General features: G+C 40.4%; 1 protein-coding gene across 4 annotated transcripts in view; it reads left to right on the forward strand.

Annotated features, from left to right (window-relative positions):
* NEK10 (NIMA related kinase 10) overlaps window positions 1–25,585 on the forward strand; it is a 200,924-nt gene that overhangs the window by 98,412 nt on the left and 76,927 nt on the right. For all 4 annotated transcript variants that reach the window (XM_014579152.4, XM_089776619.1, XM_025190296.3 and 1 more), the window contains 2 exons: window positions 22,749–22,878; window positions 24,680–24,750. In XM_014579152.4, coding sequence (XP_014434638.2) covers window positions 22,749–22,878; window positions 24,680–24,750 — 201 coding nt within the window. The remainder of the gene's footprint in view (window positions 1–22,748; window positions 22,879–24,679; window positions 24,751–25,585) is intronic.

A 25,585-nucleotide genomic window follows, 5' to 3' on the forward strand; every position in this document is an offset into this window, starting at 1 on the left:
ACCATTGCCAGGCCCAGATGAGTGAGCTGGACCTCCTGGACCCTTAACTGAGCAGGACTTTGAGCCGATGGATGTGCTGCCGGCACTTCTGTCCCCTCCTGAACCTGAGGAACTGCGTCTGAGCCAGGCAAGTCCCAAAGGGGGATGGGGAAGTGGCCGAGGGACAGCTGATCCTGGGGCAGCAGAGGAAATGGAGGTCAGCTGGGCAGTGCGTTGTGGCTCGGATTCCCGCCGACCCACAGACCTGGTCGGCGTGTTACAGCTTGGACCCCACCAACCCAGTGGCCACTGCACTGCCATTGCGAGGGCCCAGGGCTGGGATGCAGTGGAGCAGATGTGCCTGTGTCCCCCCTGCTATCCCTTCCCTTGGGTGGCAGGTTCTCCCCCAGAGGGAGGAAAACCCCTGTGCTCATTGGCTCTCCACCAGTAAGGAGACCAACCCCCCTGGCTCAGCCTGCAAAATAAGTCTGCAACTTTGAACCTTTTGGACTACTTACCTGCTTACCAGTTTGTTTGTTGCCCCGCCCTGACCCAGGGCCCAGGTGCATAAACTGCTGACCGGCTTAACAGAAACTGTTTATTATTTGCTGCCCCGGCCCGATCAAAGGCATGGCCTCTAGAACTGATATTCGGCCTGCAGTCAGGCCTGAGGCCCTGAACTCTGAGAGCTTTTAGTGTGTCAGTGTGACCTCCTGCTGACACAAACTATTGCGGTGTTCAGTAATTGATTTAGAAGGTAAAGTAAACTAGGGTTGTTAGCATGTACCTGTTTACATGATTAGCTGATGAACCTGGGCCTGTTGGTTAATCCTAACAGTTAATCTCTCTCTCTCTCTCACACACACACACACACACACACACACACACACACACACACACACACACACACACACACACACACACTTGCTGCCTTTCAAATGGCTTCCTGCACGTCGGCTCCCAACATGTCGGCTTCAAGCTGACTGCCTCCCCCACTGCCTCTCACAGAGGCAGCAGCATGGGAGTGCAGGCAAGAGCCAATGTTTGGGAGGAGCTGGCTTACAAACCATCTCCCCAAGAGCAGCCGCTCCCATGGAGCTGCCTGCCTCCTCATGCCGAGGTGAGGTGGAGGGTGGTGGTAGCCAGTACATGCGGTCCCTATGCATGTAAACATGTAACTGCCAAAAAATTCAGTAGTTACACATTTACAAAAATAAACATTTGTTAACATCCCTAGAGTAAACAGCACATTAAAAAATTTTTTTGAGTAAAACTAAACTTATTGGAGTCATAAACACCAGTGAAGTAAATGAACAGTACATGTGAATCTAGAAGCATCTATCTATCCAAGGTGGCACCCATCAGTGTAGCATCTAAGTGTTTTACACTCTTGAATATATTTATCTTGACAACATCGCTGTAAAGTAGTATTCATTTCCATATTACAAGGACAGAATAGAGAGGAAGTGACTTGCTCAGGATCACACACAAATTTGTGGTGGAGCTAAGACTCGAACCCAGGACTCATAAGCCCTGTGTTAGTACCCTAATCTCAAGACCATTTGTCCTTTGACATGAGTAAACTACATGCCACAGGATACAACAACTACTTTTCCCTCAACTCATCTAACACATAGGATACGTCTAAATTACATCCCTCTTTTGACAGAGGGATGTAAATTAGATACTTCGAAGTTGCAAATGAAGCCGGGATTTGAATTTCCCATGCTTCATTTGCATATTCATATCATGGTGCTCTTCCGAAAAAGCACTATTTTGAAAGTGAAACCATAGTCTAGATGCAGTTCTTTGGAAAATAGCCTTTTTCGAAAGATCCTGTAAACCTCAGGTGCAAATGTCTAATTTTGAAGTGTCTAATTTACATCCCTCTGTCAAAGAACTAAGAGTATGTCTAGACTACATCGATCTGTCAGCAGAGGGATGAAAATGAGGCACTTCGAAAGTGCAAATGAAGTACAGGATTTTTCAAAAAACCCTGCTGTTTTCTAAAGAACCGCGTCTAGACCGTGGTTTTAATTTCGAAATGGCGCTTGTTCGAAAGAGTGCCATGACGTGATTATGCAAATGAAGTGCGGGATATTTAAATCCCTACTTCATTTGCACTTTTGAAGTGTCTAATTTACATCCCTCTGTCAAAAGAGGGATGTAGTCTAGACACAGCCTAAACATGTGATTGGATTTAGCTTGTCAGAAGAACCCAATCTCAAGGAATCTTTTTCTGCCCCACCACTCCCACATTCAGGATTTAGTTCTGCGGTGACCTACAAGCCTATTTTCACCACCTCTGACTGAAGGAATATTTCCAACACACCACTGAAGATTGCACTGACTCTCAGGATCCCACTTACCAACTCTACAAAAAAGTTGGTGATAACAGTTTAGACTTCTATGTTGATTGATTCCACAAATATACACAGACTGACATTGATTCCACAAATGTACACTGGCAGCATCATGTGACACACAGCCTTAGCCATGCAGACCACAACACTATCCACAAGCTCGAAGACAACTCTGACATTATAATCAAAGAGGCTGACAGAAGGGGTGTGGTCGCCATCATGAGTAGGTCAGACTACGAATAGGAGGCTGCCAGACAACTTACCAACACAGCATTCTACAGGCTTCTTTCCTCTGATCTCATTGAGGAATACCAAAAAGAAACTACACCATCTGCTCAAGAAACTCCCTGCTACAGCTTGGGACCAATCAATACAAACACTCTCCCAGAACCCTGACCTGGAACATTCTATCAGGTACCCAAGATCCATAAACAAGGAAATCCCAGGTATCCCATCATCTCAGCATTGGCACCCTTACAGCAGGATTATCTGACTCTGTTGACTCTCTCCTCAGACCCTATGCTACCAGCACTCTTAGCTATCTTTGAGGTACCACTAACTTCCCAAGGAAACTACAGAGTATCAGTAATCTTTCTGGAAACACAAACCTAGCCACCATGTATGTAGAAGCTCTTTACACCAACATTGCACATAAAGATGGACTAACTGTTGTCAGGAACATAACCTCTGATGATGCCACAGCACACCAGGTGGCTGAGTTAGGTGTCTTTGTCCTCATCCACAACTATTTACAGTTTGGAGACAATACCTTCAAATCAGTGGCACTGCTGTTGGCACCCACATAGCCTCACAATATGCCAACATTTTTGTGGCTGACCTTGAACAATGTTTCTTCATCTCCTGTCCCATAGTACTTATGCTACATTAATGTCATCTTCATCATATGGACCCATGAGAAGGAGACCCTTAAAGAATTCCTCAGGGATTTCAACAATTTCCATCCCACTATCAACCTGAGCCTGAAGCAGTCCACACGAGATCTCCTTCCTTGACTCTACAGTACAAATAAATGATGGTCACATAAACACCACTCTATACTGGAAATCTACTGACCGCTATTCTTACCTACAAGCCTCTAGCTGTCATTCATCCAGGATGCATCCAATGATCAATTCTCTAGAGCTAAGACCTAACATACAACCAGATGTGCTCCAGACCCACAGATGGAGACAAACACCTACAAGATCTTCATCAAACATTCTTAAAACTTTAAATACCCACCTGTAGAAGTGAGGAAACAGATTGACTGAGCCAGACAAGTACCCAGAAGTCAATTACTTCAAGACAGGCCCAACAAGGAAAATAACAGAACTCCAAGGGTCATCACCTAGGGTATGTCTAGACTACAGGCTTTTGTCGACAGAGGCTTTGTCGACAGATACTGTCAACAAAGATTCTGTCGACAAAAAGCATCTAGACTACATCTAGTTCTGTTGACAAAGCAAGCCGCTTTGTCAATGTGAGAGTGTAGACGCAAAGGACAGTGTAGATGCAATAACACATTCTGTCGACAGAACTCGTCGACAAAAGGTGTTATTCCTTGTAGAACGAGGTTTAGCGCCGTTGACAAAACTGCTGAGTTCTGTCGATGTTATGTCAACAGAACTTGGCGGTAGTGTAGACACAGGTATAGTTTTGTCATCAAAAGTCCACTTTTGTTGACAAAACCCTGTAGTCTAGACACACCCCCATGAACCCTCAGCCTATACCCTTCCAGCGCATCATTAACAATCTACAACCTATCCTGGAAAATGATCCCTCATTCTCACTGGCTTTGGGAGACATGCCAATCCTTGTGTATGACAACCCTCCCCCAAAACTGAAGCAAACCCTTTCCAGCAGCTGCACATCACATTTCAGAGGTACTCACCCTGGAACCTACCCCTACAACAAACCCTGTTGTCCACATATCTATACAAATGACACCATCACAGGTCCTAACCAGTGTTCCCTCTAAGATTTTCTATCTTTGGGCGAGTTGAATTTTATTTTGGGCGGATTGATATTTCTTATGTGCAACACCAATGTTGAGGTAGTGTGTGGATGTGCACCTACCACTACAAACAAAAAACACAGATATAAATATATATTTTAAATAGTCCATAGGGTATGGAAGAAAGTATATTAAAACAAGGGATAATTAACAAGGAGCAATGCTTATGATTATTTAATATGAAATCAAATAAAAAGATATTGACACTTCCCTTGGCTGAAGAAGTGGGTTGTGCCTGCAAAAGCTCATGATACTATTTATATATTTTTTTTTAGTCTCTAACGTGCTACAGGATCATTGTTGGTTTTTCAAGTTTTTTTTAGTTACATACTAACATGGCTACCCCTCTGAGACCTTGGAGTGGTCTAACATACAGATGCATGTTTCAAAGATCTTGTAAATAAGGTCCAGAGCTTTCGAAAGTGAAAGTAGTTAAGACGCGGCTTTTTCAGCGAACTCCCCACTTTGTTGAAAAGCTGCTCGTCCTCAAAAAAGGAGATTTATGACAAAGGGGGAGTTCTCTGAAAAAGCCACATCTTAACTACTTTCACTTACAATCAGAAGAAGATATGCAAATTCCCACTGAATTTGCATATCTTCTTTCGACCATTCCCCATAGTCTAGATGAGCCCTGATTGTTGTGTTTATAGATCTATACCTGTTCATCATTAAATCAGTGCCTTCCAAACACTCATTAGCCAAGTGTCCTATCTCTGAAATTGAAAAATGAGAGCCAGTGGAATGAATGGCTAATTGTGTCTTAAAAACATTAATTTTGAATTTTTAATGATCCCACTTTTCTTTTCTCTTCAACTTCTACCCTCCTCTCCAAGCCCCAAGAAAATTATCTATCCTGTCTAGGTGGGTTTGTGGTTTCTCATTAACGAGCCAGGAGCCAGCCACATGCCACACATGAGTCAGCATGATGAGCCAAGCATCTGATGCATGGACCAGCCACTACACAAAAGACTGGTGGCATAGAAAGAAAGAGTGCTTGTGGCTTCCCCTGCAAGAATTTTGCAAAGGGAATAATCGCCGCCAGAAATAGGACAGACATCTGGATGATGGAACCTATAAAAGAACATTCGTGTTCCCCAAGAGAAATAGGAAGCCACCTGGGAGAATCAAAAGAGAAACACCCATTCTCTTCCTTAGTGACAGTTGTGGGGGAGAGGTCGATAAGAGCATCTTTGTTCTCTCCTGTGTGGTTCTGAAGCAGCTGGGAAATGCAGATGGGGCAGTTTGGGAAAGAGGAGGTGAACATTAGGAACTCTGCTGAGGAACTCTGCCAGTTAGCTTTTTAAATCAGTTTTAAGTACTGAATTCCCTGTTCATTCCTCGTTTGCTTGCAGAGCTGCTGCAGCCTTCTTGTCACTCTTTCCAGGAGTGATACCATCTGCTGCTTAGGGTGCTCCCCCCATCACCACCTATGTGGTGCCAATATTTGTTTTAAAATACCTATGTTATGGAAGGAGTTATATTGGCCAGAATGGGGCAGAAAGTTCTTTTTCATAGCCATAAGCCCTAGTTTATGTGGCAAGTTGCTGAGAGCTAAAGGTAGTATTAGATGTAAGCCAGTCATACTGCTGATTCTTGGCAGGGGAAGGATGGAAGGTATGCAAAGGGTTTGCTATTAAGTGAATATGACCAAGTTTCTGTGGGGTTAGGACATTTTGTTCCCAAGGAATCTTGCATTCTGCATGTCAGTCCACACAGCTCCTTATCCTTTTCCTCCTCTACTAACTTAGTACATCTGATAATTTTTCATTATCACCACCACATGGAATTTTTCAAATATTTTTTCCTGCTGTGGAACTTTACAGAAAATATATTTATTAGATATTCAGAACCAATTTTCCAGTATGGTTGCAAATGCATTGTGTAATAGAATAGTGCTCACAGCAGAACCCTAGATTTGTCAGCTCAAAAAGATTTAATTGAAAAAGGTAAGAATGTCCTTTCTCTGAAGTGGCCTCAGCGTATTCCCATTTATAGAATAAGAACATAAGAACAGACATACTGTGCCATACCAGTGGTTCATCTAGTCCAGTACTCTGTCATCCTAGAATGTCTAGTGCCAGGTGCTTCAGAGGGAATGAATATAACAAGACAATTATTGAGTAATCCATCCTCTGTCATCCATTCTCAGAAGGAGAAGTTGGAGGCTAAGGGACATCCAGAGCTTAGCCCTCCTCATTGATGGGCCTATCCTCCATGAACTTATCTAGTTCTTTCTTGAACCCACTTATAGTTTTGGCCTCACAACATCCCTGGAAAGAAGTTCCACAAAACTGTTCATTGTGAGCAGAAGTGCTTCCTTTCGTTTTAAACTTGCTGCCTATTAATTTCACTGGATGACCCATAGTTCTTTTGTTATGTATAGAGATAAATCACACTTCACTGTTTACTTTCATGATTTCATAGATTTCTATCATATTGTTTCTTAACCATCTCTTTTCCAAGCTAAACAGTTGAAGTCTTTTATATTCCTTCTCATCTGGAATCTAAGCATTTTTGTTTTGCCTTTCTCTGTATCTTTTTGAACTATATATATATATATATATATATTTGGTCTGGGTGGCCACTACCAAAACTGCATCTACTATTCAATGTGTGGGAATACCAAGAATTATGATATTTACTCTTTTATTATCTATCCTTTCCTAATGCCTCGTTATGGTACATCATGAATAGTAATAGATAGGTAGCCGTGCTAGTCTGATCTTGGAAAAACAAAAGGAAAAAATATATAGCACTTTAAAGACTAACAAGACTTAATAGCTCATCACCTAATAAACTATCTTGTTAGTCTTTAAAGTGCTACATATTTTTTCCTTATGGTACATCATGTTAATTTCTTTAATTGCTGCTTCACATTGAGTAGATGTTTTCACATGACCAACCACAATGACTCCAAGATCTCTTTTTTGAGGGGTAACAGATAATTTAGACCCCATCATTTTATATGTAAAGATGAGATTATGTTTTCCAATGTACATCACTTTGCATTTCTCAACTTTTAATGTCATCTGCCATTTTGTTGTCCAGTTACCCAGTTTTGTGAGATCCCTTTATAACTTCTGAATCAGTCTCGGACTTAATCATCTTGAGAAATTGTATATCATCTGCAAACTTTGTCACATTACTGTTTATCCCTTTTCCAATTCATTTACGAATATGTTGAACAGCACTGGTCCCAGTACAGATCCTTGAAGGAGCTTATTCTTTACCTCTTTCCATTTAGAAAATTGACCATTTAGTTGTATCCTTTATTTTCTGTCTTTAAACAAGTTACTGATCCATGAGAGGACTTTCCCTCCTATCCCATTATTGCTTACTTTGCTTCAGAGCCTTCAGTGAGGAGCCTTGTTACAGGCTTTCTGAAAGTCTGAGTATACTGTAGTCTATATTTACTGGATCATCTTTGTCCATATTTATTTGACCCCATGAAAAAATTCTAAAATATCGGTGAGCCATGATTTCACTTTACAGTAGCATTGTTTACTCTTCCTCAACAAAACAAATTAATGTATGTGTCTGATAGTTCTGTTCTTTACTACAGTTTCAACCAGTTTGCCTGCTTATCAGCCTGCAGTTGCCAAGCTTGAGTCTTTTTTTTAATGAGCATTAACTTAGCTATCTTTCAGACATTTGGAACACAGCTGATTTATGTGATAAGTTAGATATCACAGTTTTATATTTGAGTTCCTTCTTGGAAGAATACCATCCGTTTACTACTGTTTAATTCATTAATTTGTTCCAAAACATCCTTTATCAACACCTCAGTCTGGGACAGTTCCTCATATTTGTCACCTATAAAGAATGGTGCATGCATGAGAATCTCCCTTACAACCTCTGCAGCGAAGGACCAATGCAAAGAATTACTTAAGCTTCTCAGCAATAGCCTTGTCGTCTTTGCGTGTTCCTTTAGCACGTTGATCATCCAGTGGCACCACTAATTCTTTAGCAGGCTGCTTTTAATGTACTTAAAATGTTGTTTGTCTGTTTTGTCCTCTGATGCCACTTAGCTTTAGGGAAAATAATGTCTGTTGGAGCCACTCAAATACTCTTTCTTAGTCAATTTTATAAAATTGTCTTAACCAGACAACTAGTGATATAGGGACCATTTGTTCATGTTTGGAGCTACTTCTGAGGTGTTTGATAGAAAAGTCTCTTTATTTCTACAGTTAAACTGTTTATTAGTTAGATAGACAGCATCAGGTAGTTTGTGCTGCTAGATTTTTTTTCTCTGAACCTAAAGTCATCAGACTTTATCTGCCATTTGTTCTGCTTGGGGAAAGTTCCTTCCTGTGATTGTTTCTCAGTGCTTTCCAGCCTGAATCTGCACCAATAGGCAGCAGAGGATCCTTGTCTTCATCACCAGGGTGTTCTCCTATGTATTGCCTAACATCAGATCAGCCATCTAACCCAATGAATGTAGAGCCATCTTAAATTCTAAAGGTGAGAAGTCGAGGAGGATTCCAGCACTAAAAAAAAGAGGTGCCATATACAAAGGCAGCAACATGGGTGGGAGGGTGGGCTTGTGTATAACCATGAAGGTTATCATTACGTTAACTGTTTAGCAGTTTAAAATAAAATATCCTTATCATGGATGTAGTAAGGCTGTGGGAGGGGGGGACATCCCAACTCTTAAAGAGTAAGAGTAAGAATGAAAAGTAACCTTTTCTTTCCCATGTGATCCAGATGTATAATAAGGAGATAAGGTAGGTATAGTCTCTAGATTTTATTTTAATAGTGGAAGTGGCACAAGGATTTTTAAAGTTTTCATGCATAATATGATGCTTAATATAAAGAAGAATGTTTGTATGTTTGTTCTCTAATAACTTGGACACTATAAGACCTACTGCAACCAAACTTTCCATGGGATAACCTTTCCTCCAGGAGAAGGTTTTAAGGTAGTGTTGGAGGGAAGAGATGAGAGACCGATGCCTCTCCCTGACGCTGCACGGAGCTTGGCAGCATGGGGAGAAGTGGCTTCCCTGCCATTGCTGGAAGCATATGGAGGCCCCTCTTCAATACTGCGACTGGCTCAGGGCCCAGCTCCTGACCAATGGGCGCGCAGGTTGCTACCGGGGCTTGCTCTAGGCGGAGGGGGCGGGGCTGGTGTTACTGCTCAGCTGCCACTTTGAAAAAATGTCCAGAAGGAGGCGCATCGGGGAACCAGAGGTTGGGGGGGGGGGGGGGAAATGAATGGAGGGAGGCTGGTCTGGGGGGGAGGGGGTTGGGGTTGAGTGGGGGTTAGGGCAGGACTGGGGGGCCTGGATTGTTGGGGGGCAGGCTGGTCCAGGGGGCCTAGACCATTGGGAGCGAGTGGGGGGAGGGCAAGATGGGAGGAGCTGGACCATTGGGGCGCATGGGGGGAGGGCACGATTGGGGGGCTGGATCATTGAGGGGTGCGCTGGTCCAGGGGGGCTGAACTGTTGGGAGCGAGTGGGGGGAGGGCAGGATTGTAGGGGGATGAAGGAAGTGGGGCTGGACAATCCTGCAGGGAGTGAGTGAGAAATGAAGCTCATGGCAGGTGAGGGTCTCCTTTGAGGGGCACTGGCCCAAGGGGCAGCACTGGATGATGCTGGGTGGGTGAGAAATTAATCCAAGGCGAGGGGGGGGGGGGAAGAGGAATCCCTCAAATCTAGGCACTGGTCCTGGGTTTGATACTGAATGATCCTGGTGCGGGGGGATGAGAGATGCAGTCCATGGGAGCAGCAGCTGGTCAAGAGGGTGGTGCTGGAGGAGGGATTATAGAGGTGCCAGCAGGCTCAGGTAGTTGAGTCATAGTTTCATCAAAAAAGATGGGAGAAGAGTTTGAGGTGTCACCTTGAAATCGCTCAGATTCAGTAGGGCCAGCCCCATTGATTGAGGCATCCCTATACTCAGCTCTTGGATGAGAATTTGCAGACCCAGCATGCCTATCCCCTACTTCCCTACCAAATAAACATTAGCTTCTACAAGGATAATTAGCAAAAATACCATCTGATAGGAAGCAAAACATTTCACTATTGAAGAGGGGCCTCCATATGCTTCCAGCAATGGTGGGGAAACAAGCCATGGTGATTTGCGGGCTCTCCTGTCAACTGTGCTTTTAATGGCTCCAAGACTCATGACGTGGGAAGAAAACAGAGACATCGTTTCTATTGTGACTTTTGCATCTAAGTTTGCCAAGTCAAATATCTCTGATTCTCAACATTGCAATGCCTCTTTTTTGAGTCAGAGATTTTGATTTATGCAGCAGTAGAAAAGCATGGGGGTCTGCCATAAAGGCCGGATGTCAGGCACTGGCAGCTGCAGTGTGGCTGGAGGCTGTCAGGACCAGCTTCTGTTTTTCTAAATTTTGTTTCTCCAGTTTTCCGGGCAACGCTGGGTAAGTCCAGCTAGTTAGATTATAAATGTATCATGTGGAGTATAAATGTTGAGCCACAGAACCCATTTCAAAATCAAGAGTGCATGTTTGCATGTAAACTATAAATTGTACACAGTGAAATTTGAAAAATCAGAAATTAAAATCTTGTGTTTAAATTTAGTAAGACAATTTCAAGTGAAGCATATGCATGAAACAAATACATTTTTGTATAAATGTAGGTACCCAGTTATTGAAATGGTGGATGTAGAATTGTGTAGCAAAAGTGAAATAGTAAAAGCTGTGTAGTTGCTTTGGCTGATTACTGTATATAAATATGCATATAGAGTGTCTCACCTTTATGTCTGACAAAAAATTGATGGTGTCATTGATGTATTCTACTAGAGGAATTCTACTAAGAGATAATGCCACCTTCATCAGAAGGTCACATGAAAATCCAGTTTGGGCATTTATCCAGTTTTGTCCCTTGCTAATTAGGGTGTTTAAAACAATTTCTTCCTACTCTCAAGTTTGACATTTACTGTGTTCAGAGGTCAGATTGTAGGGTACAAAGCTGATACTGTATTTCTAAACACTGTCTACTCCATCCTCACTCCCAGTTTAAACCCCTTTGTCATATTGTCTACTTTTTGCATATTTTGTCATGGCATGTCATCAAACATGTGAGTCTATAGTGCAAGTACTATATTAAAATGCCCATTGAAATATATACTCTCTATTGTATCTTCAGTACTTCTAAATAAGTCCCTGATTCTGTGTTTTGTGCAGAGTACCCCTCCTCTGACATGGACCTTTTTGCATTTTTGGGAATCTTAGTTTGTATTAAAAAGAGAGAAAGTCAGTTGCCATCTGTTTTAAAATATCGGCCATATATTTTGAAGAGTTTGTTTATGGTTTTATTTGTGCAAAATAAAGTCATACTTCCAATTACCTACAGATACCAAATTTTGCATAAACAATCCTGCCTCTTAAATTAGCTGAATGCACTACTTTTTACACCGGAGTATGCAGGGTGAAAGGTTTAAATAATTATTTTTTGTTTTAATCAGAAAAAAAGTCATGACTATTATGATTAGAGTTCATAAAAATATTTGCTAACAAAATTAAAATTTAGTCACCTATTCAACTGTCATTTTAGTGCAAAGAAAAATTTTACTGTTACAAATCACAAAATAATTCAAATGAGTTACAGGAAGAGTAATGGAAGCTTTACAAATTTCTGATTCAAATGTACTATTGTAATTATTCAATAAAATGAATAATGTTTGAAGTTGAAATCCTACAAATTTAAAATTGTTCTTTTACTTCCCTTTTGCAAGCACATTAATACAAATTCTATTACCTATATTTAATTTCTTGAACTTTCCTGTAAGTGTAATCTACGCAAAATGCCTTTGCCTGGTCAACAATGGATCTCACCTGCTAGTTAGAGGTAACTGTGACCATTTTCACCTACATCTGCAATGGAGACAGGAATCTTTACAAATAAGTGTTAAGTGAAAGATTCACATTTTGGATTTTGATAGCTTGAATTCCTGAAAGAAAAAACAAGAAAGTCTATTTTTCTTACAATTAAGGAAAGAATAATTCAGCATGGAAACAAAGTTTTTTTTGTGGCCTCTTACTCTAACTTACTTAAACTTATCATATGTGCTAAACCAGAAGATTATCTCATTATTTATCATGCTAGGATTGACCATATTCCAATTCTGGAGAAGGCATATAACCAGAACATCATGGTTATGTAACTCGACAAGTGATTTTTTTTTTTAAATTTTTGAAGTGATCATGGTCTTATTCCATAAAAGAAGAAAAGTCTATTTCCTCTTTTGACCTGTTCATAAGATTTAAGGCTTGTTTACAAAGTATTTTTTGAGAAATTGCAGTTGATTCACTGCAAAATATTTATGGTTTACAAATACATGCCAGGCACCTTTAGAATATTTTTAAACGCTTAGATAGCACTTTGTCTTTCATTTTAAACTAACAGTTTGATAATTTGTAAGATTTGTTGTTACATAAGAAGAAACATGCTTCTTATCTTTGAACCAAATAGTGACTATTGTCTTATATAATATGTAAGCTGCAATCACAATGAGATTGTTTTCCACTTTGGATTTTAGGATTTGGTGTATATTTTCTGTTAAGATTATTTTAGATGAGTTCTAAAATGTGTCTGAAGGAATAATAAGCGTAAATTAGAATTTAATGCACATCTTCTGTTTGCTGTCTCCCAAAGGCTCTTTATGTGATATTGGAGCACTTAACTATGTGTTGATGCTTGCATTTGTGCTTATAATTAGTCAGAACTGCAAATGATAATTCTGAAAATTCAAAGGCATGAAACTAGCTCAGACAACTATGCACATGAGAACTTAAGCTTAATTAGATAATTGTAACGTTTTCTTTATAATGTGAAAAGTAATACTTGTTGACATTCTTCAGGAATAATAAGACATATGAAGCACAGGAAGCTTGCTAGAAACATCAGCTCTTATATTAGAGTCCATAAGGGTTATTAGAGTGTTGTGCCTGACACAAGTATAAACAACTACAAAATAATTCAGTACAATTAATAGCATTTGGTATGCCCCAACATATAAAGCAGGTTTTATTCACACCAGGTTTTTTCCTAATCAGCTCAAAAAAAACAAACCTGAACTGGCTTACATCTTTTTGTAAAATGTGCTCAGTGTGATTACAAAATGTAATATTTGTGATTGTATCCTGCTGAGTGGTGGAAGGAAAATTGTGACTGTTATCTGACATTTATTTTTCCAATGTATATTACCCATCAATTGAGAGTTTCTGCTTCTAATAATCTGTGAAGTTCTAATAATTTCAGTCCACTTATAAATGGCAAGCAAGTAGTTATAGCGTTCCAAAGAGTGTTGGTGCTGATTTCTATAACAAAAATAAGTGAATTCTGCCGCAGATTTTTATACTGATAGGTGCTTCAGGTTAGCTGTGTTACTAAAATTCATATTCTTTAAGTCCTTTTCTGACTGCAGAATTCAAGAGCAATATTTAATATGATATAAATATTACAGATATATATATATTTTAAACAACTACCACTATGCACATATTTTCTGGATGATTAGGCTACTTTAGGTATGTAATAAGAGATAGCTATCACACCATACTCTTTCTCTTGAATGTGATATTCCCATGATGAAGAAATTAGCTGAATTGTTAAAAAAAAATCAAACAATGAGATTGTTTTTTTTTTTTTAAGGGGATAATTTTATATATTATTGAAGTCTCTTTGTACTGCACATATCCCCCCCAATAATTTTCAGACATTCATTTCAGTTAACATTTTAGACCCATTTTAATTGATTTAATAAAAAGATCTGCAAGCTTTAAGATTATATAGTCCCTTTAGGATCTATCTAACCTACAGCTATTGAATCTAGTACAATATCCATAATTATGCCAGAACCATATTCTTTCTAATACCTTATCTCTAGATACCCTTTAGATTAAAACTGTGTTATAACATTATTGAAGCAAGCATAGGTTAGTGCATCCACCTAGCAACACTGTTCATGGCATAACCATCTTGACAGTGATTGGCATAATGGTATTTTCCATACTTCCAATTCCATATGCCCCTGTGCATTTTGAGAATTCTTGGCAGCTATCCCATAGTGCCCTCAATAGATAATATGCGGAGAAGGGGATTGTGAAAAGATCAATATGGTGTCCTGGGAGTTTTGCAAAAATACTTTTGGAAATTTTTAGAACACATTTAATTTTTCAGTTATGTGGCATTAGATCTGTTGGATATGGTTCATATTGGATCTCATTTTTGTGAACATCAATTACAGATTAAAATTTCCTCTTTCATTTAAAAAAGTGTTCTTTAAAAAATTACATATTGAGTGAAATGCTTATTTACAACTGTTCCATGAGCCTTCATAAAAACAAATAGATTCACTTTACTGACACTTTCCCTAACACCTCCAGCTCCCGGGTGGTAAATAATTTAGATAAATATGCAGCATTCAAGCTGTAGATATGTAAAGTACAATACAGGCAGTCCCCGAGTTACATGGATCCGACTTATGTCGGATCCGTACTTACAAATGGGGCTTTTCTCTCCTGGAGGACGCGGGCGGCGGGACCGCCCAGACGTGCCGCGGTCCCGCCGCCCGCATCCTCCGGGGCGAGAAAAGCTGCTCCGCGTCTCCCAGCAGACCAGGGAGACGCGGAGCAAAGCCACGGAGGACGCGGGCGGCGGGACGCCCAAATGCGCCATAGTCCCACCGCCCGGGTCCTCCGCAGCTTTGCTCCACGTCTCCCTGGTTTGCTGGTCTACCTGGTCCAGGAGCTGGGGGGCCCCCAGCAGACCAGGGAGACGTGGAGCAAAGCCGCGGAGGACCCGGGCTGCGGCACCGCAGCGTGTCTCAGTCCCGCCGCCCGCGTTTCCATGGTCTTCTGGGGGAGGGGGGTGCAGCTAGTGCGCCCCCCCCCCCCAGCAGACCAGGCTTTTCTCGCGGACGCCTGTGGTAGAGCAGCTGGGGCGTTGCCGGTTGGTCCCGCAGCGCCGCTCCTTGGCACTGCTGGACCAACCCGGCAGCACCCCAGCTGCTCTGCCCCAGGCGTCCTGATTCAGCCGCTGCTGGTCAGCTCTGCCCCGGGCTTCCTGGAATCAACCGCTGATCAGTTTCAGCAGCGGCTGACTTGGGGACACCTGGGGTAGAGCAGCTGGGGTGCTGCCGGGTTGGTCCCCGGCAGCGCCCCAGCTGTTCTGTCCCAGGTGTCCAGATTCAGCCGCTGTTGAAACTGTTCAGCGGCTGATTCCAGGAAGCCCGGGGCAGAGAAACTCTGCCTCAGGCTTCCTGTAGTCAGCCGCTGGTCAGTTTCAGCAGCAGCTGAATCTGGACGCCAGTTCCGACTTAAGTACAAATTCAACTTAAGTACAAACCTACAGTCCCTATCTTGTACGTAACCTGGGGACTGCCTGTACACATGTATTTTCTAACAACTATCAGAGATGTACACAAATAGATCAAGAATATGTGGACAAATATGGGAGTGTAAATACAATAAAGTTATCACTAGCATGTATTGTTCTAGTTCTGTAAAAGCAAAATTCCTCTCATATTAAAATGATCTGCAGTTTCTCTAAAAGAGCTGTAGATAATGATGACATCTGAAATGCTCAACACTTCCTACGTGACTGTTGTATAACAAAAAGACACTGAGAAAAGTTAATCTAAAACTTTCTTTTACCTTCTTTAATTTAGTACATTTGTGATTGACCAAGCTGTAGTTGCCCATTCACAAAAAGACAAGAAAAGATGCAATCGGGCAGGACTCTTTGTCTTACTGTGCCCTTATTTTGACAGAATGTTGGAACCAGTCTTTTGGAGATTTTGGTTTAGGTGTTTGTAGTTTTGTTGGAGGAATATTTATGTGGAAGAAGTGAGTTTGGCAGTTTACTCTGAAGATGCTGATGTCCTACTCATCCTGATATTTTTGGTGAGTTCATTTTGGATTGGTAGGCCGATTATTGAGAGAGCTCTATCTTCCACATAAGGTTAATGCTTGATGTTGACAGTTCCATTATTCAGTGGATCATAGCAGTTGTAGAAGGTCACTTGTTTTCATTTTTCAAGTTCATGTATGTCTTTGGTCATTGTTAATCTTGGGGGAACCTTCAGCAAGCTTCAAGACTTTCAAACAATCTGTGCACTAGTCATAAAAAAGGCTACATTTATGTCACAGAAGTCATGGAATCCGTGACTTCCAGAAACATCCATGACATTTTCTGGTTCAGCCCCTGGGGCTGCAAGGCTGAAGCTAATCGCCAGTGGGGCCCCAATAGAGTTGCAGCAACAGGAAGAAGCCTCCTCATGGTCCTTCTGCAGGGTTCCAGCAATAGGCCAGGAGGCCTTCCTTAGGGTTCCAGCAAATGGCATCAGCCTCATGGGACTGAGAGAGCCCGCCACGTGTTATAACGTCTGTGAATTTTTGTTTTATCGCCTGTGATCTGGTGTAACAGGGCAGTGCTTACCTCTCGCGAATGCCCCCTCGAGCCAAGTACGTGTGCCTGCACTCTTTGATTTAAAAGCCTCTTAAGCAACTCAGCCCTCCAGCCAAATCTCACACACTGCGTGCGAATCACCAAACCTCTTCTGGGGTACACATCTACAAGGGGCTCATCTTGGTGCCCTCTGTAGTGTCCCTCTTTACTCTTCCCCACTCTGGCAGAGATTGGTGCCCCCAGGGCTTCTCCTTCTGCAAACAGATTACTTGGTCTTACTTCAGGGCTTTATCTTGGAGTCTCATCATAATCCAGTTTTCACTAAGATAACCACGTGGAGTTGTCCACAGTGCTGCCACTCTCTCAGCCAGCCAGTCACCCAGTCTGCACAGCATGAGGTTTCTAGAGGCACTGACTGACTCTGTTCCTGCAGTTCCTTTTATAAGGCATTCCTGTCCCCTTATTAGCTGTTTCTTCCATTGCCACTCTAGCTTGCTTGGAGGACTTCTCTTTGTGTCTCTGGGGTATGGTGTGGCAAGACCACAAGGTCTCCAGCAGGGGGCCTCAGTACCTGGTCCACCCCGTCACACCTGGCTGGCCATGACTTTTCTTAAAAGTTGAAGATATTACTACTCATCTTGAAGTACCATGCACCAGCCAATCTTTGCATATGAGAGAGTCACTTGAAAAGACCTGTGTTACTTGAAATGACACTTGTAGGAAACATACTGTTGGTTGCTGGGTTCTGCAGCACTGCCTTTGTAACAAGACTTTTCCATTGGCATTGCCTTATTTTGTATTGACGAATAAGGTTGGCCCCATTCTTTTGGACTTTAAGTTTCAACATGCTAGTAGTAGTGTCTGTTTTTATGAAAAATCATTCACATAGTAGCAAAATTCATGTCACTTTCCTGCTGACACAGAGAATCCATTCAGTGATAACTAGCATGTATGTGAGCTAATCCTGCAACAATACCCATCTTTCATAACAGAGCTTTATCACATAACCGATAATCCCTCACATTGGGGTCCTGTGCATGATTGGGGCTCCTAGGTACTATGGTAATACAAATAATTAATAAGAATAATATAGCAACCAGTTACTGTAATTAGAATTCAGCAATGGGCAATTTGTCTCTAGATCCCTGTTTGAAATTCAGCTTGTGTGAATAGCATAATAAATTATCATTGACTGAACAAAATTAGAAATGAAAATGTAAGTGCAAAGTTTCTCAAAGGCCATGTGGATATGAATCAGTTCAGCAGAGCTGGTTTATAAATGTCATAAATATTGCTATGACTTAGCTGTCAAGTTGAGTTCAAGTTTTCTTTGATGTTGACTAATTATAAATTCAGCGGAGCTTTACCAGTGATCATACATTTGAACATACTAAAAATGATACCAGGTAAGATGGAATATATCACCTCAACATAAAAAAAGCTCTTTAATTTTACTAGTTCAGAAGGAAAGATGGATTGATCAAGATATAGATTGTTTTAAGCTTGTTGACAGAGAAAAAGTACGCATTATTAAAAATGGAGTATCTGCATATGATAAGTGAAAGCTCAGAGTTTTTTGTGAAACAATAGAGCACTGTTCAGTCTGCTCAAGGATATTGTGAATTTAAATAGCTACTTTGGAGAAATAGTCCCTTTATGCTTTTACATGAATTTGATTTTGTTCTCTCTGTAGAAATTTGTTTATAGCTAACATAATGCTATTGAATAGGTGTTTTCAACCTCAGTGAATGATTTAGATTTGAGTTGTGATTTATAAATGTAAAGGAAAATTGCAATGATTATCTTGTTAATAATATAGACAAAAGTGAAATGACCACTAGAGAGAGGGGGGAGAGAAATAGATGTCAAGCAGAAAAGATAACACTTAATATAGTGTATCCAGAAGATGTAACTCAACTGCAAAAATGCCACAATAGTAAATGCTGAACACCACCCTTACCGCCAACTAACAGATGGTTAAGTATGACTAACGTTTATTGTCTAAGAGGAGGGATTTCTTAGGATAAACAGGTGAAATTCTGAAAAGCCATGAAGGTAAAGTGTTAAATGAGTAAAATATGGTACAGTCATTACAAAATTGTTAGATAATTAATAATGCTGCTTGAATAGATGCATTGTGTGATGGCCATGGTCTCAAACCGAGCACTGTGAGTTGCACACAGCCATCACATGGTGGGGGGCAAGGGCACTGAGGAGCCAGAAGAACAACAGCCTCAGCCAAGGCACCCTGATGAGATCAATTGACTCCATCAGTTGGACCAATTTTTTTATTTAAGCCAGAAGGAGGCACAGAAAGTTGTCAGAGCAACAAGGTAAAGCACAAAATATAAACAATATGAATTGTGCAAAGTAAATCAAAGTTTTAAAATTGAGTTTGAGCATCTTTTTCAAAAATCACGAATCATGCCTGAAATAATAAGAAGATTGACATAAAAATCATGAGACCTAAAAAAATTTTGACCTTTTTATTTTCCTCTGGTTTGTGATTTTAGGAATCCCAAAGGCTAAAAACTTCTTTTAAAATGAAAGCTGAAATTCTCATGTACCCCTGTGACTGCAGGAATTGGGGCATTAAAATAAAACACTAAATCTGGGGATACTTTAGATAAAAATGTGAAAACTATCAATTGTTATTTAATAAAAGTTTTTTCCTAATATAAGTTTGGTATTTTAAAAATAATTTATAACCTTTTATTTCTGTACACTGTACACTTTACCAATTAAAGTGATCACTAGAATGGAAGATTGTAAAACTCATACAGTAGGTTTCCTTTTATTGGGTATTTAGCACTGTATAAGCAGAATAAGGCAGGGATTTTTTCCTTCAAAAAGTATCTAATTATGTTGCCAGATTTATGTTTGTCTCTGATCAGATTCAGGTTTATTTACAGAATGATCATTTAGCAAAATCCTCATAATGAATTGAAAGTCACAGTAAGGAATAACAAAAAGCCATTTATTAAAAGTGTTATGATCTAATACTGTTTTTTCTCAGTGATTATGCAGAGATGTCAGCACCTGAAAGAAAGTTGCCAGCTAACTCTCACCCACAGATTTGTACATTCTGTAATCAGTTTGATCAGAAAGCTAATAACCAATCAGTCTTACTCGCTTTCCCACAACATGCCCTCAAGCCCAGTTTCCTTTTGTTGTAGTTACATTTTTAAGGTATCCCTTGCCACTTCATTTGAAAACAAATCTTGTTTTATTTTATACATACCATGGTTCCTTCTATCATTTAACTTAATCTTGACTTCCAACAATAACTTCAATTTACACAGTGCCTTTTCATGCCAAAACATCTCAAGGCATTTTACTAAAGATGTCAGTAACTTAATCATACAGTCGGCAGTTCCAAGTTCTATATTATTTGTTGAAAACAAAGGGAAAATAAGTGAGTTCAGGCTGATTTTAAGAGTGAAAGAATGAAAGCATATTTGACATCTCTGGACAGGTATTTGCAGAGAAAAGGTGCTAAGTGAAAGAAACTACTATGTAATTGACATTTAGTTAATGATAAGATATGAAGACTAGCATCAGGTTATCCTGATTGGCATAAATTGTGACCTAATCACAGCAAAAGCATAGTCCAGAATTCTGAAGAGCTTGGTCAACTGAGACAGCATATGGAATCTCATTAAAAAACGGTTTAAATGAGTCAGAACTGAAGTTACCTACTCTTCCTCCATCTACTGTAACTAGGATCTTAGTAGTAGAATTATTTTGATCAAATTTAGTCTGTTAATTGCACAGACAGCAATATAATAAAAAGTGCATTACTCTAAATAATATAGAACAAAAGGTATTGTCAGAAGAGTAACATAGAACAAAAGGTATTGTCAGAAGAGTAACAAAGTCCCAATGTAGTACAGGTTGGACTTCTATACTCTGTACCTCTGTCGTCCAGCAACACCTGTGGTCAGGCATCCCAGTGGGTGCTCCTGGGCTGGAGCATTCATGGGGAAAATCTGGGTCCTGCACTCAACAATTCCTCCCCCACCTTCCCAGAGCTTCCAGAACACCACAAATAGCTCATTTGTAGTGTTCAAGCTCAGGGAGTGTGAGGGAGGGTCAGGGATGGGAGGGACACCTGCAGTGCCATCCCTTACCAGTGCTGGTGTCCTTTGCAGCCCAGCACTGGCACCCCCCACACCACAGGAGTGGCTTCTCCACACGGGGTGGGGGGAGGTTTTGGGGAAAGAAATTGCCAACTTCCTTGGACTAGATGCCATTTACTTCAGTGATGTCCAGTCCGGGAGAGTTGGCAACCTGGAGCAGAGCCGGGAGGGAGGCGCAGGCCACAGGACTCTGGAGCAGCAGCGGGTGACTGCACAGCTGGCCACAGAAAAGATGTGCTTGTAATGGGAAAATGCTCCTTCTCTTTAGTTGCCCCCTGCTCAGTCTGTGAGGGCAGCTCGCTGCTATCTGGTGAATGGGGGCTGGGCACTCAGTCCTGGGAGGCAACTGGGAGATAGGATGGGGGCTGCAGGATCCACGCTCTGAGTAGGGAGGGAAGGGGCAGAGGATGAGGCTGCAGGTGGCTGGGCCCATAGGTAGCATAGGGCAGTTTGGTGTCCCAAATTTCATGGTGCACTACACCATTGCATGTTTTGCCTATTGGTAGAGATGGCTCTGAATGCTTGGGAAAAGAAGCAGGGTGGTTGTGGAGCCTGAGGGTGCTGGACAGAGATACCACTTGTACAGTAGAACTTCTGATATTTTTGTTCTTTCAGAAGTTTACAACTGAGAATTGACTTAATTCAGTTTTGAAATTTTACTGTGCAGAAGAAAAATGCTGCTTTAACCATCTTAATTTAAATGAAACAAGCACAGAAAAAGTCTCCTTACCTTGTCAAATCTTTTTTTCATTTCCCTTTATTTTTTAGTATTTTTTATGTTTAGCACAGTATTGTTGTTTTTGTTTGTTTTTTTGCTTTTGTTGTTGTTGTTGTTTTTTCTTTCTGCTGCTTCTTGGTTGCGTACTTCCAGTTCCAACCAAATGAGGTGTCTAATTGACTGGTCAGTTCATAACTCTGAAGTTCTACTATAATAGCTTTGTCATAGTCGAGCAGAACAGCATTTGACAAGTTGTATGTTAATAATACTGATACATTATATGTCACAAGGGCAAAACATGAGTGCAACTGAAGAGACAACTGAACAAACCGTTAAACCACTAGTGTCATGAGCAGAAATATTACAGAAATGTAATTGCTATCAATGGCACTTGTACCTACAGGATTTAGGCAATGAACTTCCATTTGCAAGCAATTATCTGACCTATCAAAATACATTGTAGAATGCACTGAATAATTAGCAACATATAATTTATTCAAATTTAGCCTGTTTTGCTTGATTATCAAATAGGGATTTCTCCAAATGCATTCATTATTCAAATTTATTAACAAATGTCTTTGATTTTTTAAAATTACTGTGAATATTCAAAATTAGAACTGTATTGCTTAAATATAATTCATTACCTTGCATGGTATCAATTCCCAACTGGACAAGAAAGCCAGCATACTTGGAATGAATAAATGCTTCCTTGTGCAAATTTTAAATCCTGTTTTCATAAACACTCCCCTGTATAACCTAAAATTGGCTTTCTTCTACATGTTTGCCACTAAAACTTGGTTGTGAAAGGTGACCACCCTAAAGGAGTAAAAACTTAGGAAATCAAATATATTTAAAATTCAAACATATTACAATTTTATTTTATTTTAGTGTATTTTGCATTTTTCAGTGAGCTCTAGTATGTTGCATTTCTGTAAGATTATGGATTTATAACCAGGTATCATTAGATATAGTGATGGCGTTTCTTGATGCAGAAATAATATTGCCTCACAAAGTAGCATTATGCTTTTTAAGAAATGGTAATTGAATGCTACAGAAAGTCCCCTTTGTTTTTTGTGTTTACATACTGATATCAGTAAGTCAGTATTTTCTAAACCAAATATTTTCTCCTGCCTTCAGTGAATATTAAATTGTATTTTTATTTAGTCCTGAAGTTGTAAAGAGTGAACCATATGGCGAGAAGGCTGATGTCTGGGCTGCTGGGTGCATTCTTTATCAGATGGCAACTCTGAAGCCACCTTTCTACAGCACTAACATGCTCTCCTTGGCAACTAAAGTACGCAGGTTTGCTAGATAAAACTGCACCTTTATTTATTTTTGCATGCACCTTCTGGGTCCCTTGGCATTTAAATATACAGTTGTAGAAGACAAGATACTTTTCAATACCAAAATGTAAATAAGTAGAAGTAAAATCAGGATCTAGATTGCAATTGTAATTGCTAAAAGTTACTCTATACACAGTAGCATCTTATAATTTAATTACCAATACATGTTTACTCTATCATTTGATGGTAAGATCTTTACATTCTAAAGGTTTTTGATTGTAGTGTAGAGTGGATTGTCTAGGTACATTGAAAGAAGTATGGAAAACACTTCCTCTGGATCTTAATCATGCTGCAACTTTATCATCCAGATGTCTAGGATTATCCAGCAGATAAAATATACAGTGCATGTCAATCCATTATCTGGGATTCCACCAACCCCCCTTGATTTCCATCCAGGTCCCCCAGTCAACCTATGGCTTGAACCTTAACATCTGTTAAGGTGGCAATGAAAACAAGGCGGGAGTGGGGTTGGCCCCCTGCTGTACCAGTTAGGGGTGTGAGTGTTTAACTGGATATTGGTTAATGCTTATTGGTTAATGTTAACAGGTGGAGGCTGGAGCAGCTCCCTGCCTGCCATGGGCAGAGGGCTATTCCAGCCCTGTGGGAAATCCACCACAGGCAGGTACTGCTCTGGTGTTCCAGCCGAACGAGCCTCTGTTTGCAGCGGGCCTGGTCAGCCCCTGCCTGTGGCAGGGGGCACACACCAGCCCAGAAGTGGGTGAGTGGGGGACTGCTCTAGCCAGCTAGAGCACCTCCCGTCTGTCTGCCCCTTTTAATTGATTAACTGATTTAACAGTATATTTAACCAATTAACCAATCAAATGGGATTTTACATCTCTAGTACCAATCAGAGGAGTTTCCAAACCCCCTCTCTTGTTCAGTACCTGTACTCAGTACTTCCTTTTAAGTCATTTAACAGGCCATTTATCTGGTCCCTGGATGCTTTCCCTATGGAGCACCAGCCTATCCACCCAACCTTATGAAATAAGTTGTGACATGTCCTATTCTTCTTATCCAAAAAGGTTCTCTCTGATCCTTGCTGTGGGGAAGGTGAAAAAACCTTACTCCCCTAAAGCCAATCTGGTGATGCAGGAAAAATTCCTTCCCAGTCCCCCTTATAAAAGAGCAACTAGCATGATGTCCACTGCAGGTTCTAATGCAACATGGTATTCACCTCCACTAGGGGAATGAGAAAGGGTGGGTGGGTGCAGGCTTTATTTGCTACATGTAACAAAGAAGCTTTTCTTGCCCAGTGCTTCTGTCTTTGTAACTTTTGAATCTCACGTTTGTGAGGTGGTCAGTCAATGCTGCAAACTCAGCCTCTCTCCACTTCTTTTCAGCAGTCCCTAACCTTATACCCCCTCTCCCCTGGCTTTGGCTTTAAAGCAGAACTGTCCTTCTTCAGTAAGTCCAAACAGCTCCTGCCCTCATGGTACAGTCATTTTCAATAGGATATGCACTACTAGTAGTCTAGAACATTATGAAAGAAAAAGGTATTTTAAATTTTGTGTAAATTTCACCATGACTTAAATGCTGTAGCTCTTTAGTTTACAGTTACTTAATATTATATTAATGTGTTTATCTGATAACAAGACAAATTCTTCATTAGAAGACATGTATCAAAGTTTCTTTATGAAGTTATTCTGTTGATGCAATATCTCTCCTGTTGTTCCAAGGAAAAACATGAATCAGAGTTCCACATGTATAATGGAATATTTTTATTTTCTTCATTCTCAACTATTTATTTTGCAGATAGTAGAGGCTATGTATGAACCAGTGCCAGAAGGCATCTACTCTGAAAAAATGTCAGTTACCATTAAAAGGTAATTACTCATGTAGTTTTATTTCTACATCTTCCCAGAAAGGCGCTTTGTTTTGTACATTTTCGTTAATACAGATGGCAATGTAACAATTTACTGACTTCAGTAATCTTCAGTGTTTGTCTCTGAATGTAAAAGGGCTTCAGGGTTAAAGGAAATCAGAGAGAAGTGTTCATGCTTACAATAATACAGAGAAGATATATGCCACTATCATCAGCATGTCTAGCTCTGTAATATTGTTCCTTTTGTGAATGATTTATTGGTTACATGTTTCCTTTTTTATAATTAAAAAGTGCCTGATAGGTTGATTTGTGTAATAAAATGTGCCTCCCAGTGCCTCTTTTTAAGATATTGTGTTTCCATATGCTGTGAATTATAATGAAATGGTCATTTGTTTCTGTTGATACAGGAGTTTTTAAAAATTCTTTACATTCAGATTGCTTTTCTTGTATTTATCTTCATGAGATGAGAAGCACTGATTGATGTACAGTTTGTAAACATATGTATTTAACATCTGTCCTCTCCTCTTTACTATATCCTACTATAAGGGATGGCCCTCTGCACCGTGTGCTCTTCTGCAGATACCAGCTTTCCCCAGCACTTTTTAATTTTACAGAGTTACTTCTGATGTATCCCTTGGTTTTTTTCTTCTCTCTGTGTTTTGTATAATTTGGGGATTAGGAATTATATAGATGAACTAATTTTTGACTGCTGGATGCTGATGGCTTTACTCTTTATTACTGGATATGTAGCAAGGAATTTGATTTGGTGGTGGGTGGGTGTGGGGAAAAGGGATTGGAATGCAGCATTTACCTGAGGCATCCCTTTCTGGCAGTGG

Source organism: Pelodiscus sinensis, chromosome 2 (genome assembly GCF_052426305.1).
Source record: "Pelodiscus sinensis isolate ZL-2025 chromosome 2, ASM5242630v1, whole genome shotgun sequence".
Taxonomy (NCBI): domain Eukaryota; kingdom Metazoa; phylum Chordata; order Testudines; family Trionychidae; genus Pelodiscus; species Pelodiscus sinensis.